Source organism: Lichenostomus cassidix, chromosome Z (genome assembly GCF_008360975.1).
Source record: "Lichenostomus cassidix isolate B80296 chromosome Z, HeHo_3.0, whole genome shotgun sequence".
Lineage (NCBI taxonomy): Eukaryota > Metazoa > Chordata > Aves > Passeriformes > Meliphagidae > Lichenostomus > Lichenostomus cassidix.
The window spans coordinates 15,675,491-15,691,328 of record NC_139511.1 but is presented as its reverse complement, the minus strand read 5'-3'; the positions used below and the strand labels follow the sequence as shown (position 1 = coordinate 15,691,328).

At 40.6% G+C, this 15,838-nt stretch overlaps 1 protein-coding gene across 2 annotated transcripts in view; it reads right to left on the bottom strand.

The window, feature by feature from the left end:
- Nucleotides 1-13,784, bottom strand: part of TRPM6 (transient receptor potential cation channel subfamily M member 6) — a 91,744-nt gene extending 77,960 nt beyond the window's left edge. For both annotated transcript variants that reach the window (XM_085042157.1, XM_085042158.1), the window contains exons 1-2: nt 12,898-13,784; nt 6,241-6,398 (exon numbers count right to left, since the gene is read on the bottom strand). In XM_085042157.1, coding sequence (XP_084898283.1) covers nt 6,241-6,270 — 30 coding nt within the window. In that variant the 5' untranslated portion in view covers nt 6,271-6,398; nt 12,898-13,784. The remainder of the gene's footprint in view (nt 1-6,240; nt 6,399-12,897) is intronic.
- Between the last annotated feature and the right edge of the window lie 2,054 nt (nt 13,785-15,838).

Genomic DNA, 15,838 nt, shown 5'->3' with positions numbered 1-15,838 from the left:
TCACCAAGATGCCTGCATCTGTGTTCAAATGGTCTCCTGAGCTGTGCTGGCACAAGTAATGAGAGAAGGGCCAGAGCAGAGGCAAGGAAGGTGCTGCAAGGAGAAGAGACAGGACAAGCTCACTGTGAGGGTTGAGGTTTCACAGCACTGCTGCCCAGCCTTTCTGAAACACTTGTTGGCAGGCAGGCAGAGAGATGGCTGTATTTCACAGCACTTAGGATGCACTAGTAGAAGCTCTGCTATGCCTCCTTGGGGGTTAAATTGCACCAGTATTAGTTAATCAAATGCACTGGTTTATAGGACTGATAGAACTAGGACTGGTCAAGCCTGGGATCATCCCACCCCAGCCAGGCCAGTAAAAAATTGACATCCACAGCCTGACCTCAACAATACAGTCTAACCTGACTGACACTACAGTCACAACAGGCTGCCAACCCTTCAGAGATTTGACAGAGCCCCTCATCACCAATGCGTAATCTCTAGCATTACACCATAGCTAGGAAAACACTTTTATAATGAAAACATTAATTTTTTCTCATCACAGGGGTGCTACCAAGATGCAGGCATGGTGCTCACCAAGTTCCAGACCATTGCACCTGAAAGCATTGAAGGTGGGAGGCAAGCATCTGCCCCAACAGAGCTCCTCTGCAGACCTTTTCATTACTGATAATACTGAAGAGGGCTCACCTCAATACTTGTCTCTAAGACTTAACAATTGGAAAAAACAGAAGCACCAATTTTATTAGCAATCAAAGGACTTGTGATTTGGAAACTGAGACAACAGTATGTCACATCACCAATGGATTTTAAAAAGTCCTTTCTCTGACTAGCATTTGTCAATGTACATCATGACAGCACCCAGCTTCTGTCCTGGTAAAAAGGACAAGAAGAAACTTCAGAAACTCTTTCTAGATGCCTCATTCTGTTCCTATATGATGGAGAGAGGGCACTGTACAACTCAGAACAGCATATACCAGCAACTATACTACAGCAGAGATGCAAAGGAATGGCAACCCTAAAGAAAGGATGAAGACAAATGCTTAATACATCCTGCCTTTCTAGAGACTGAAGCAGCTATTCTTTCAGGACTGGGAGGGGAAAATATGACCAGCTCAAAAATTGAGTGAAAGTGTTAGAGATGAGAACTTAAAGCATAAGAACTGGTAATTCAAGGCAAACAGAATGGATTACAAGCGTTTACCTAGAATGCATGTTACACAGAAGTAAGTTTATACATTACAAGAATCAAGGAAGGTTTGTACAGCATTTGACAGAGCCAGTCTGAAAGGAACACAGAGGGAAGATCAAAAATTGCTAAACTGTGGCCACCTCAGCTTCTTGTTGTGCTGTGTACTACCTGAGGAGTCTCAAACTCATTAGAGCAATACCCAAAAAATTGGATTACACTGCTTTAACCTACCACCTCTCTGGAGAGCACAGAAAAACCTATAGATCAGCCTGCTGGGGGACACGCGTGCAGGGACTCATTTTTTCTGCTAACATAGTGCTAACTAAGCAGAAAATAAATGTACAATAATCTGAACCACAAAAAGGAGGGATGAAGGAGTAATTTACGTAAGAAAACAGGCTGGAAGAGTAATGCAACAGTTCATATTGATTTTCCTCCTGGCACAGTTTCATTCAGCTTCCTCAGACCAGATTATAGCCACACTGACAGACATTGTAAATGGGATACAGTAGTCCAGCATGGTCTGTGCTATCCTATTTGTAACACCAGTCACATTCAGCATAGTGCTGACAGCAACATGAAGGGACTGACCTTCCCTTCTTACTGCTGCAGCTTCCCCGTGACATGCTATCCTGTATTACAATCCCACTTTAAAGATAATGCTATAAATGCAGGACTGTTCTGGCCTAATGACCATTAAAACCCTTTTTCTATTATTCAGGACACCTTCCAGTGTGGTAATGCAGAGACAAACAAGAGCTCCTGGAGAGGATGGAGTAGTGGTACTCTGCAGCTCCCAGGCCCAGGAGGCTCTCCATAAAGCCAATCAACATGTACACAAAGTTTCACCTATGCTCTTAGGTGCCAACACCAATTTTGAAAACTGAAACCCAGGCACATAAATCATTTACCCACAGCCCAGAGTGGAGTACTGTCTGCACTGCATAGCTGTGTAGCATGGACAGACACGTTCATTGAAACTACATTTTCCTTGATGAGCTGTAGACATTTTAAACTCACCTACCTTCTGCTCTTCTAAAACTACTGCATGGCATTTTGCATTTTACTAGAGGGTCACAAAACGGCAGAGGTGGGAAGCAGTAACAAGTAGCAATTATCTGCCCCCTGTTCCTACAATACTAATACAAAACATACAACAGTGGAGCCCAAAGAGAAATGTCTTTTCCTGGTACACTTCTGAATGATTATTATTGCTTTCTCCTGATCCTGGTTACTTCCAAGAACAATATACTTTAGCACATTCGCTACTGGGCAGTCTCTGTCCTCTGAACTTGTAACCAGTCAAGAAAGCTTCATTGGTTTCTTATCAAGCCACAAAACAATTAAGGAAACGGGTTCAAACATAACAATGCATTTTCTGCTTATTATGGTTTTTAATACTACTAGATAAACCTGTTACTACTTTTGATAAGGTTGTTACGGTATAATATAAACTTACCAAAGTCTGTAAGTTGATTTCACAACTTCAGAGCATGCTTTTAATTAAAAAAAAAAAAAGAAAGAAAGAAAACAAAACCAAAAAAAGCCCAAAAAAACAAACAAAAAAAAATCAAATGACAGGGAGAAAGAAAACTATGATGATGTTTCCTTAAACTCATTTAAGGCTCATATCAGTATCTGCTGATTCTTACAGGTAACACTGCAATTCCCCTGGCAGGTCCAAAATACACCAGTCTCTAAAAAACTGGCCACTCCACTGTTTTGGTAGCATGGTAGCAGAAGGTTGTGGTTTAACTTCAGGTGTTCACAACATAAAACAGTAGCTCATTTTTTTCCTTAGTTTACAAGTAGACACTGAGTAATAATTTGAAAATTATGTTAAAGAGAGATATAAAGAATTTTCCACTGTAAACATGTTTCTTTTATCAGCAAGAATATTAGAAATGGATATAGAAGATACTTTTCTTCAGCAGATAAGTTGCCACAGCATGATCTGTGCAAAAGATCGGCCAGTCTCATAATGTTATGTGCAGTACCTGAGCTCTCTTCTTAAACACCAAACATCTGAACCACAAACGTTCCATACATAAATTTTTAAAAGCTAACAACAAAAAAACCGTCCAAAACCAGATCAAACAAACAAACAAGACAAACAAACCTTTTCAGTCAGCATCATAGTAAAAAGAAGTGACAATTTACTAAAGCCGGAGGCACTTTTCTGACATGTTACGCCTAACCCAAGGGCTATTTGAAGTAGCAGTACTGCAAAACTGCCGTGAGACGTCCTGCACGTAGCGCGGCCAAATTTTTTGCTAAAAGCTTTTCACGGCTACTAGAATACAAGCAGATCTATGTGTTCGTATAAAATCACTCAAGTCCCTGTCTGCAGAAATGCAGAGGGCTAATCATCACCGGCACCGGAACATCAAATCCCTGGTAAAACATCCCCAGCAGCCCGGGGGTTCTCTCTGCCGTCAGCTAGCACTGATCTGCTCTCTCCCCAAGCCGCCGGGACTTTTACACGGAGCCCGATGCCATCCGCGGATTGTCCCCCCGCGACGCGGCGCGCAGTGACCGCCGCTGGGCACAGCGGAGCGCTCGGTCCGAGCCGCCCGCCGCCGGCCGGCCGAGGACGGAGACAGCGGTCGCAGCCCTTGTCCCCGCAGCCGCACTCGCTCGGCGGGACAGGCGGGGACAGCGGGGTGGCCCTGGCCGCGCTCACCTGCGGGTCGGCGCGCTCGCGGTGCGGCTGCTGCCAGCCGCAGCCCCGCCAGTCCCCGCCGCACGCCGAGCCCAGCGGCGACAGCAGCAGCTGCCGCCACGCCGCCATGCCCGGCCCGCGATCCTTGTCCCGCCGCGGCAGCGCGGGGCGGGCGGGGCGCGTCCTTTACCCCGGACCCGCCGGTGAGCTGCGCGCTACCTGCCCCCGGCACCGCGAGGGGAACGCGGGCCAGCGCCGGCTCTGCCGGGCCCAGCAGACCTCTCCGACACGCTTCCCTCCCGAGCTCGGCTGCGCCTTTCTTCCGCGCTGCCGAATTCCTCCTCACATCGGGAGACCGGAGCACAGGTATCCCGAAACCAGCATATGCCTTTTGATTCCGGTTTGCCTGCATCTCAGCACCCTTTCCTAATGCCCGAGTCGTTTTTCAGGGTGCCGTAACAGCAAACTCGTAAGTTACAGCACTCACGATAAAAGTAACAGGAAGGTGCAAGAGGAAATCAGCAATTCTCTTGAATTATGCAATGTGAAGACTTGAATCATAGGCAATCAAGACATTGTTGAAGGCAAAAGGTGAAAAAGGAACAGTAGCAGTATTACAGCTCATGACAATAAACATAATGAATAAGAAAACAATAGTAAACAGTGTATTAATTAAACTCTTCATAAGTGACAAAATTCGGATATAAACACAAATTTTTTAATATTTAGGTTCTTAATGTTCCTAGTCATCTGCACATACTTTCTGTATCACTTCTTCTACGCTGATAAAACTTAAAGCACGAACCTCAACAGCCCCTCAGCAGTTACCACTGTCTCCTGCAGGACAGGAGCCCTTGAATGTCCCAAGCACCCCAGCCATCAAACCAAACCAGGTACTTGCAACAATTACACCTGATTTTACTAGTGTAAACTAATAAAACAGGCACACATCATTCTTCTTTATCCTGAATTTCATTCTGTTTCCAGTTTTTTAGTTTCTCCAGCTTATCTCTCAAACCTTACTTTTCAGTCAATCTCCATTTTCCCTTATCTCAAACTTACCCTTTTCCTGTATTCAACCCCAGAGTCCAGTTCTTTAATTTCTCAGCTCTGCTCTTTCATCCACTTCTAGCTTACAGTTTCTTTTATATTGTTGGTTTCAGTTGTGCCACTGTATTGACTGTGAGCTCCAGTGTCCATCTGCCTCTGGATTTTACCTATATTTCCTATCCACATGCTCTTTCTAGATGTTTCTCCCATTTTCTGATCTCTCAATTTGTAATTTTTCTGCTCAGCCAAGTCTTATCTTTCTCTGTGGTGCTCAGCTCTCCATCCTCCTCCTCCCTGCAGGAGAGGCTAACCTTCAGACCATGCTGTTTCATTGCAGGAGCCCAAGCAGAGCCTCTGTGAACACCAGGGAGAAGATAGTTCACACAAATATAGTCTCAGCACCACCCCAAAAAACAGAGCAGAAAAGCTTTCTTTGTCCTTGGGCATGCCTCAGGGCCCTTTGAAATACTGACTGTCAAACTCAGCAGTGGTTGCACAAAAACTATTATTTCAAAGACAGAGGTGATAAAAAACCTGTTTCCAGATCCCTGCCAAACATGGTTCTCTGCTTCTTACATTGCTTCTATTTTGTCTTTAGATCTTTTTATTGTACTTTCCACATGGTAGGCCTTAAGAAAGGATTACAGCTCTAATAACAGAATGGATTTCTAGAAATTCTAGCAGGTGTTGAATGTCATGTTCATTGTTTACCAAGATACATACTTTTTAAAGATATTAAATTATTTTCAATTACATTTTCTCAAACAAGTCATCCTGCGTCAGAATAAGATTTTGGCTCAATTTGCTAGCAGCATCAATGTTTATAAATGAAAAAAAAAGTCTTCTTCTAATAGGATGTATCAGTCCCTGTTGCCATGCCCACTCTTCATATGAATCCAAACTCTATAAGAAACTTGACACACAAGTATCCCAGCACATGCAGGTGCACTGGACTTACTGGGTCACAGCTACATGTACATACTCCGCTGACTGCAATCATTTTCTAAATTCCAAGTTTCTGCCATTTCTTTCTAAGCCGTGAAGGGTCTTTAAGACATAAGAAATTCTCAGTCTTTCCTGAAATCATCTTGCCACTTCTAACCTAGTAAAAAGACCTAAAAATCTGCTGTGGAAAAACATATAAGCCAACTGTTAGGCTACAAATTCCCACACCCAATTCCTCAGCACTTCACTGATATGAAAACACAGGTGGTATGTTTTATAACACTTTAGTAGTTCAAAGTTCACATAACTCTCATATATTCTCTAATCTGTTTTCTCTAGAAATCAGAACTGCTGAAATGTTTCCTCCTTATCAATCTTATTTCCACAGACTTACCTTAAGATGAGTGCTATCTTTCTTGTGCATCCTTTATGCTTCTTTTTTGTTAGTCCTGTATTTCCAGGGTCTATGCTGTCACCTCAACAGCAGCACAGGCAGCTCAGTTCTTGGATTCTCATTAGGAACAGTGCATCACACCTCCTGCTTTTCATGTCCTAAGCAAGTGAAATGTATATATGTCAAAGTATGGCTGCATTAATTCATGAATCACCTTGCATTGTTTTCAAAATCCAAAAATCCTATACCAAAAAGCAGTCTCAAAGGAGGATAATACACTTAACAGAAACCCTTACCAAAAGAGGAATGGCTTTGTTTCTGTTGTTTCCATGGATGGCCTGCAAAGCCATAAACTTCCAGATACCCACTCTGTTCTCTAAGATCTGTTTATCATACCTCATATCCAGCAAATACATTGAAATGTTTTTGGGGTTTTTCCCATCCATTGTGTTTAATCAGGCAGAATCTACCAGATGTTCATACCGACTTCGGAATGAAGATGCCCAAACTAATTTATATCTCATGCACTAACCTGTTTTAGAGGGAACTCCCAGTTTCATTGTTTCATCATGTCCAAGCACACTGGAGATACTGCATTTCATAAGACTACAGACATACCTTTACCTTTGCCTTAGTGCCCTAGCAGACCTTCAAGAACTGATGATGCAGCAAAGAGAGGAGCAAGGAATGAAACTGGTTGACTGCTTCTAGATTTCTCCCCATTCCATGTCATCATCAACAAATCAGCCTGCCTTCAGCATTATTTATCCTTATCTAACAAAATTAAAGAGGTCTCATAAATTAATCCAACAACAAATGCTGGCAGTAGATATAGTGAACACACTCATCAGATGATGACTGTTTCAGCCTCTGCTTTAGCACGCTGTGGAAAGGCATTACGGCAGAATGTTGTTCCTTATAGCACAAAATAGAAATATTGTTTTACCATGCAGATTCAGAACAGCAACAAAACAGAATCTTCTGCTTTGTTCTTCCCCTTCAACATACAGTGTGTAATGGCAACCTTCTGGAGTGAGCTTAAGTCATGCTTTGTTGCTTATTTCGCAATATGTATATATGCAATGATTGTTCCAGATTCGATCATAGCAAATCTTCCCCCCTGCTGCCCACTGCATACTGATATTAGAAACTGATCTGCCAACAAAGGAGAACATGACTTCCCTCATCCCAAACAAATTTTTTTTAATTAAAAGAGGACAGAACCCAGACAGGCATATGAATGCCGATGATCTACTGGTTCACACGATAAATGTACATCAACAGGAGATAAGATGGAGGAGAGTTTTGAATACTGAATTACAGACAGGATGGCTCGTCTTCTTCTTTAGGCATGTCACCTAGTGGTTGCAACAAATAGTTACTGATATCTGAGTACAGCTCAAAATCCCTCAAAATAGTTCTGACATTGTAGTTACATGAAGAATTATTTGAAGTTAATAGGACAATCTGCAGAACTTATTCTATGAGAAAAATTATTTTCACAAGTTTAGAGTTTCTAAGTTGCCAGGAATGTAGTGGGGTAGGTTTTCTCAGCTTGATGGTCACAGCCACAAATATCCAACCATAATTCTCCTGAAATGCATTCTGAAATATCCTTGAAGTCAGTGTAGACCAAAGAGCAAAATGTGATGGTATGGTTTAATCTTGTTGCAATCACCAACTGTAGTGATGGTCCCATGGTGTGTTGGTTTGAAAACAAACCAGTGGGAGATCACAAGTCAAGATTGAAATTAAAAATAAGTGAAATAATACAAGGAAAAGCACTGACAAAGTCAGATACAACCTAACACCCTGTTATGGTGGTAGTAGCAGTCCAACTGAAGTAGTCCAGTTGAGGCGGTGATCCTGTGAAGGTCTGGTCTCCAGCTGAAAATCCAGTGGTAGCTCTCGTCCTCTGGGAACCCAGTAGACAGGGCTAGCTCAGGCAGTTCCAAGGCCAGGTTATATCCAGGTGGGAACACCTGGCTCCTCCCTCCTGGGCAGAGCATCTCACAATGGGATAAGTCCATGAGTCACACGGTGGGTCCCTGATGGCCCATTGCCTGTCATCCGGAGTGGGTCATTAGCAGGTGATAGCAGCTAACGGCCCGCAGCTGGTGGTAATGGAATACTTAAGTACATCTATATTGCAACCTAAGACACATGGAAACCAGCATATAGCTTCCTACAGCAGGACATCACAGTCCAGAATGGAGAAACAACATTTCAGATAGTGTCTCTAGTCTGTTACTAAATTTTCTTAACAGAAAATCAGTAGGGAAATTAGTGGAGGCATTCTAGGAGGACTTGGTGTAGGAGTGTGGCAGCTTTAAGATGTAGTAACCTTCATCTCATGTGAATAAAGCCTCTACAGTGATAAAGAATCACAATGTACTTTTGCAGGGCAACAATCATAGATTCATACAATCATTTAGATTAAAAAAGGTCTCTAAGATCAACCAGCCATCAACCTAGCACTGCCAAGTCCACCACTAAACAATGTGATTAAGTGCTACATCTACACATCTTTTAAAAACCTCCTCGTATAGTGACTCTACCACTTCTCTGAGCAACCTGTCCTAATGGCTGGCAATCCTTCCAGAGAAGAAACTTGTGCTAATATCCAGCCTAAACCTCCCTGGCACAACTTGAGGCCATTTCTCTTGTCCTATCTTGTTACTTGGGACAAGAAACCAACATCCACCTCATTAAAACCTCCTTTCAGATGTTGAAGACAAACACAAGGAAGACACAGGATGAAAGGATAACTGCTTCAGTGTTTCTTACCTCAACATTCAATGACTTATCAGATGGTATGTGCACTGAAACAGTAACACCTTAAAAATTTTCCAAGTTTCTGGGGAGCCTTTATTGATCAATAACACAATTCCTACTTCTAAGAATGAGCAGTCTTGAAAGTTTTGTAGAACAGCCTCAGGGAACATTGCTTCTCTTCAGTTTGCTCTGTCATTCATTGTATCCTTCAGAGTGGTCAACAGATTTTTCAAACTCATCACTGCTAGAAGGTATGAATTCTGTCTGATTTCTCAGCTTCCTGGACTCAGTCAAATGACAGCCATATGGGTTCTTCAGTGACACTTTCTCCAGATGTTACCCCAGAACTCTCAAGTCCTCACTTTAAAACAATTTTCAAAAACCCTGTTTTTTCATACTAGACACAATCTGGGGGTGGTGCTGGGGCTGATACTGTTCAACATCTTTGCTGGTGACATGGACAGGGGGATCAGGAACTCCCTCAGCAAGTTTGCAGATGACACGAAGCTGTGTATAGCAATTGACACGCTGGAGGGAAGGGATGCCATCAACAGGGGCCTCGGCAGGCTTGAGAGGCAAGCCAACGCAAATCTCATAAAGTTCAACAAACCTAAGTGCAAGGTCCTACACCTGGCTCAGGGCAATCCCAGACACACCCACAGGTTGGGCAGAGAAGGGTTTGACAGCCATGTGGAGAAAGACGGGGGGGTGATGGTTGATGAAAAACTCATGAGCCAGCAGTGTGTGCTCAAAGGCCAGCAAATGTACTCCAGGTGGCATCAAAAGAAGTATGGTCAGCAGATTAAAGGAGGTGATTATGCCCCTCTACTCTGCTCTTGTGGGACCCCACCATAAGTAGTGCATACTGTTCTGGTGTCCCAATATAAGAAGGACATGGAACTGTTGGAGCAAGTCCAGACGAGTGCCATGAGGCTGGTAAGAGAACTGGAGCACATCCCCTACAAACACAGGCTGAGAAAGTTGGGGCTGTTCAGCCTGGAGAAGAGACCTCATAGCAGAAGAGACCTCAGATGCCTAGAGACCTTCCAGTATCAGAAAGGGACCTGTAGGGAAGCTGGAGATGTCCCAGCCCTGGCAGTGTGCAAGGCCAGGTTGGATAAGGCCTTGAGCAACCTGGTCTACTGGGAGGTGTTCCTGCCCAAGGCAGCAGGGGATGGAACGAAATGATCTTTAAGGTCCCTTCCAAGCCCTTAACATTCTATCTTCTTATGATATCTTTCTCACAGGGACTATACAGAAGTTAGAATTGGGAGGATGGAGTTTTGTGTTAATATTCACATTCAAAGACTTGCCAAAGCAAATGTTTTGAGCTTTAGAGAAGACAAACAAATCTTTCTGCTTTAAGACTGAAAAAAGAACCATATCCACATGACTAATCTCTTTAATTTGAACTAACCAAAAATTATTTACCCAAAAATCAACTATTTACCTAAAAAGAAGGAGGGGGGGGATTACCAAAAAAATCCATTATTTACCTAAAACTCAAAGTTTCAACAGTGATGAATGTACAGGAAGCACCATACTTCATTAAGGAGGAAGGAAGTCTGTCCTTTAGTGACAATGGCTGGAGGCAAGAGGAAAACCTGAACTTACTAGGATGTCTGTGAAATACACTGAGCACACCCATTCTCAAAGTGGAACACAAGACTTCAGGCAATGCCAAATTACCCAGTGTAAGAAGATGGGCAGCTTCATGGTGAATGGTACTGTCTGTTGTCTGTGCCAATCTTTCAAAGGCTGAAGGCACATCCATGTCCATGTAACATGTGCCTTTAGTAACTGCTGACTGCTTTGCAGGTAAGGAACAAATACTTGACTGTTAATTTCCCAGGTTATCCCAGCAACTGTGGGGTCTGGGCAAGGGTATAGCTTGATGGCCATCAGGTATAGCTTGATGGCCCAGCCACAGCAGAAAAGGCAGGGGACCATATGGATTCACCCTATTAGCTGTACCTGGCCTGCAGAGCATGGCTTTGACCACCCCCTGTTGAAAGCTGCAGGCAGCAATACCATGTAAAATTGGCATGCTGGTATCAGCTAGGCACAGTGCTGTTATGATCATTATTGCTTTCAGGCTGTGTTTTGAGTAGCTATCCCACATTAAATAATATAAATATATCATAACATGAACAGTCAGACTGATTATCTTGGCAGTTTGTTGCTACTGCTCTAATTTCACCTTTAGGTAACTAGATTTCTAAAAGGAAAGCAAGGTTAATTTAAGCTTACTTCTTTTCAAGAAATAAAGAAGTTTGTTCCTTCCCTGCAGCAATCATCCATTTCTAAAACAACATTCTTCTTATAACCCAGTGTCTTAGTCTTTACATAATTTTTGTATCAATGTGTTTGCTAATTGCCATAGTGTATTTTTAAATTACAGTTTTTATTATCACATGAATCAGCATAGGTGATATTTTAAGTAGTATTCTCCTTAATTCCTTCCTCATATGAAAACATCTGGAGTATCTTTCTCTTCAGAGGAAAAGCTGACCAGCCTAGGAGAGGAAATTAGTCTAGTTCCATCCTTGGGAAAATGACATCAAAGTGGTGTGACTGATTATTCTTTTCATAATGCATTTCAAAATCACACTCTAGAATTATTTTATGAGTTAGATTTCAACAATTTAAAGTTGTCTTTAATGTCTATTTGTGCATTACATAGCTGGAAATACAAAGGTTTGTCTGAAGTCGACTTTGCTCTTTTCAATCATGTTTCTCCAATTTCATAAAGGTAAAAGTAGAAAAACTTTTATGGCACCCACAGATGCAACCTTTTGTGATTATTTGATTTTAAAAAATTGCAGTTTCCAACTGACAATCATGAAACCAAAGGATTTTGGTAGCTTATTTCATGCCAAAGCCGTTCTTACACAATGATTATGTAATCAGAGACAAAACCGGGTTGGTTTTTTAATTCCAGGAATTAAAAGAAATTGAAAGCAATTTTCATACTCTACAAGTTGAAGCACCGAAAGGAAATATCCAGCATGTAGTATCAGGCTTCAGAGAGGCATTTGACACTTTGCATAGATCCAACAGAACTAATTATTGTGTTTCAATTTAGATAGAAGAGCATCTGTGTGCTACTCAAATGAAGGATGTTACAAAATTCACCTGTGCAAGAGAACAATGAATGGCTCATTTCCATTCATAGCTCTACATGAAAGGCTTTTCTCTAGCTTAAACTTCACTGCACATAGTACAATGCTATTTTTGTTTAATTTTCTCAACCTCATACTTGGCAAATCATTGAACTCACCATATTCCAATCCAAACATGAACTGCAAGCATTCATATAAGAAAAGTGGAAAAAAAAGGCTTAGTCCATATCCCTTCTTTCAAAAGTTAATTATTGTAAAAGAAGACAAAACAAAAGCAGGAAAACAATCATCCACCATAATACTTTTAAAAACAAGGTAAAATTGCAAACAAATATTTACTTTGCCTCCATCCTGCTTTCACACTGTGCCCCTGGGAATGGTAACATATCACTATTTTTTTTCCTTCAGTTGTGGGAAAAGTTATTATCTGTATGGCTTTAAGAGAAGAAAGAACAATGATTTTTAAGTCCTTAGAAGTGACTAAGAGGTCATGAATATGATTTTTTTCATGAAGAATATTCAAAACATAACTACTGAGTTTACTTGCAAATGCAACAGTAATTAAAATATGCTGTTAAAATATACTATACATCAAGATCAAATTCTCAAACACAAAAAGCATGAAGTAGGAATCTTAATAAGGAAACAGGAAAATAAATATCTCCCTTCTTGAATTTTCCTCATATATCTCAAACAGTTACCTCTATACAAACATTTAAATGCTTCTTCATTAGCTAGTTTCTTGTGAATTAGCACTTACCTTTTTTTTCCTCATATTATCATTGTATACTTTAGCCTTCAGCCACTGACTGAGGTTTCCATCCAACACACAATCCAACAAAGTTTGTTCTCCAGTTCTAACTACAGGAAACAGTGATATGAAGCAGTGACAACAAAATCCCATGTATTAAACTGATAATTTGGTTTGGTTGGTTACTTTTGGTTTGTCTTCTTTGGGGGATGAGGGGATTTGGAGAGAATTAAGAGATGAATCAAAACTCCTTGACACAACCTTTTCACTCTAGTTATGCTGAAAACCTTGTGTCACCTTATGATCACGAACTTGTGACTTGATCTGCCCTTATTTATGTATCACAGTAAGGAAATGATTAGCATTCATGATGTCATTGCTTGAATTTTCAGTAGCAGTCTGGAACAAAAGCATACCCACAATGTTTTCCAGATTCACTGTAACTTACTGTGTATGTGTATTGCCACCTAGAGTGTAAAAGTCATAACTGTAGCCATGGGAGTAATTAAGCCAGCCCAGTTATTATTAAATGCTTCTTTGAGCATTTAAAACAGAGAAACAGAGAAAACAGAGTCTGCACAGTCTAACCCTCTTACCACAGTCATTGTAAGATGCTTTCACAAAAGAATGCATGAATTTCCGCAAATCAATCTACTGTTCTGGTCAGAACACGCTGACAAATGCTGGACAGTAATTACCTTTAGTTTCATCTGGTAACATATGCATTTGCATTCTTTTATCTTCTACACGAAGGACCCTGAAGATTTTCCAAGCACCTATATACAAGTGTGCTTTTTACACATCCACTAAATTCTTGGCCAACAGGAAAAAACATCAACCAGTAACTGTCATAACAGTGAGAAGCCTAATACATTTACTGCTGATACCAAAATTCAAATTACTGTAACACTGCTGTGCTGAGGATGTTCACTAAGTAGCTAACACTGAAATAACTACTAATGAGTAGCTAACACTGAAAATGCTACTTCTTGATCTGCTGGCCAGCTAAACCTGCACTCACAAGCTGAGTTACTTCGTCATCACCTACCTTCCATCCCCCACCTTTTTTTCCTTTTTTTGTACCACAGCCTACATTCCCAAAACATGGTTACTCATGCAGCCCATTTTTCACAGTAGTTCTTCACTTTCCTGATTTGGACTGAGTTTTAATCTTCTCCTGGAAGCTTATCTATCTTGGGGACCGTAAATATAATGCAGGCCTTCAATAAACACAAATCAGACAACATAAAACAGGTCTTTAGTTTAGAATCATGCAAATATTTTAAAAATGTTGGTCATACTACTTTGCTGTTTAATTCTGCCTCTTAATTCTTATGCCTCTACTCTTACTGTGCTACTTGCTGATGCAGCACTTAACCTGGGTGGTGACTAGATGTGGTTAACCTTCACAAGTTCTTAATCTTCTGACACTGGGTTTTCCTTTTAGAGAGAAGTATTTTAGAGAATAGCAAGCTCCCACTTGCTAGAGAAAACAGATTTACTAGAGAAAACAGATTTTTTTTTCCTCTCTGAAATGTAAAACCATATCAAATTAAAACTGTCAGTCAGTATGTAGCTACCAAGTTATCTCAGGACTTGTGATGACATTTATCTTAAAAGAACGTTTTCTTCTCACTGGTTATCAATGCATATGCAGATTAAAACATCTTAAGCTTACATTTATATAAATTTATGTACAGATTCTGAATGAAAGGTCTTTAGAAAAATGTAGTCATAAGTGAAGACCAGCAGCTTGGTAGTTCAGTGACACATGGCATCTGGAGACACCAGACACTGAGAAATGCAATTTATCATACCTTTTAACACTCTAATGTAAACTGTATGTAATCTGCCATCACTCCGCCTTACCTGGCCCAGACTTTTGTATGACCCAGACTCTCAAGAGTAATTTCAAGTAGTTTTCCAAGGCTTTTACATTTACCTCTATTTGCAAAGAGATTAGTGGAAAAAGTGAAACAGCTCAGGAAATACTTTAAAAGTAGCCATAACATTCCAGCCCATAACAGAGTCCACCACTGGAACAAACTAAGAGGAAAGTTCTTGCCTGCAGCACAAATGCAAATGAAGTAAACACACGGCTTACAACACACTGCAAGCTCAATTTGTTGTAAAGGGCTTATTTATCTTGTTATGGGATAGATCAAATATGTATTTCAAAGACAATAATAAAAAAATCAATCCCAAGAATACAGTGAAATGACAGATTTTAACAAGAAAATACAGTCTATTGCTAGGACATATCTACTGTGTGTGAAGCACCAAGCAGATTTTAAATGAGGAAAGTGTGTTGCAAATATATTAGCTAATAATGCAAAATACTGGATCCTGAAAACACTCAATGGTGCCAAATATTATAAAACTCACAAATATAGGAACACATGTATTATCTAGGGTCAAAAACTCCTAGATCATATAACCAATCAAAACACCTCAACAAATAATTAGATCTATTTTTTCACTAATTTATTTTGGTTATAGTAAACATGAAGTAGCAGTTTTATGGTCTTCTTGCCAGAAAAGGAGTTTGCTTTAAAATAAAAAATCAAAGATCTCCTAAGACAAGTTGATGTATTTGGACTTAAACAAAATGTTAAAACTGTCTGAGAAAAATACATATTGTCCAAATATGCATCCAGCTAATCTGACAGAAGGTAGAAAGATATCCAAACAAGCACCATGAACTGCTTGAGTCACTAAGCCAACTCCTTCCTTCAGTATGTATTCAAAAATCTTAATAAGCTTTTTGTTAAGTAAGTGAATACGCAATAAATACAGATACCTATGCAGCACAAATACTGGAAAAAGTTTCCAATTGTTTACCAAGAAAGCTGACTATTTTAAGTAAAAAGACCTAATAAATCAACAAAGTTATAGAAGCAACAATCTCATGAAATAAAGCAATGAACTTCACACAGTAGTAGTGCCAAAA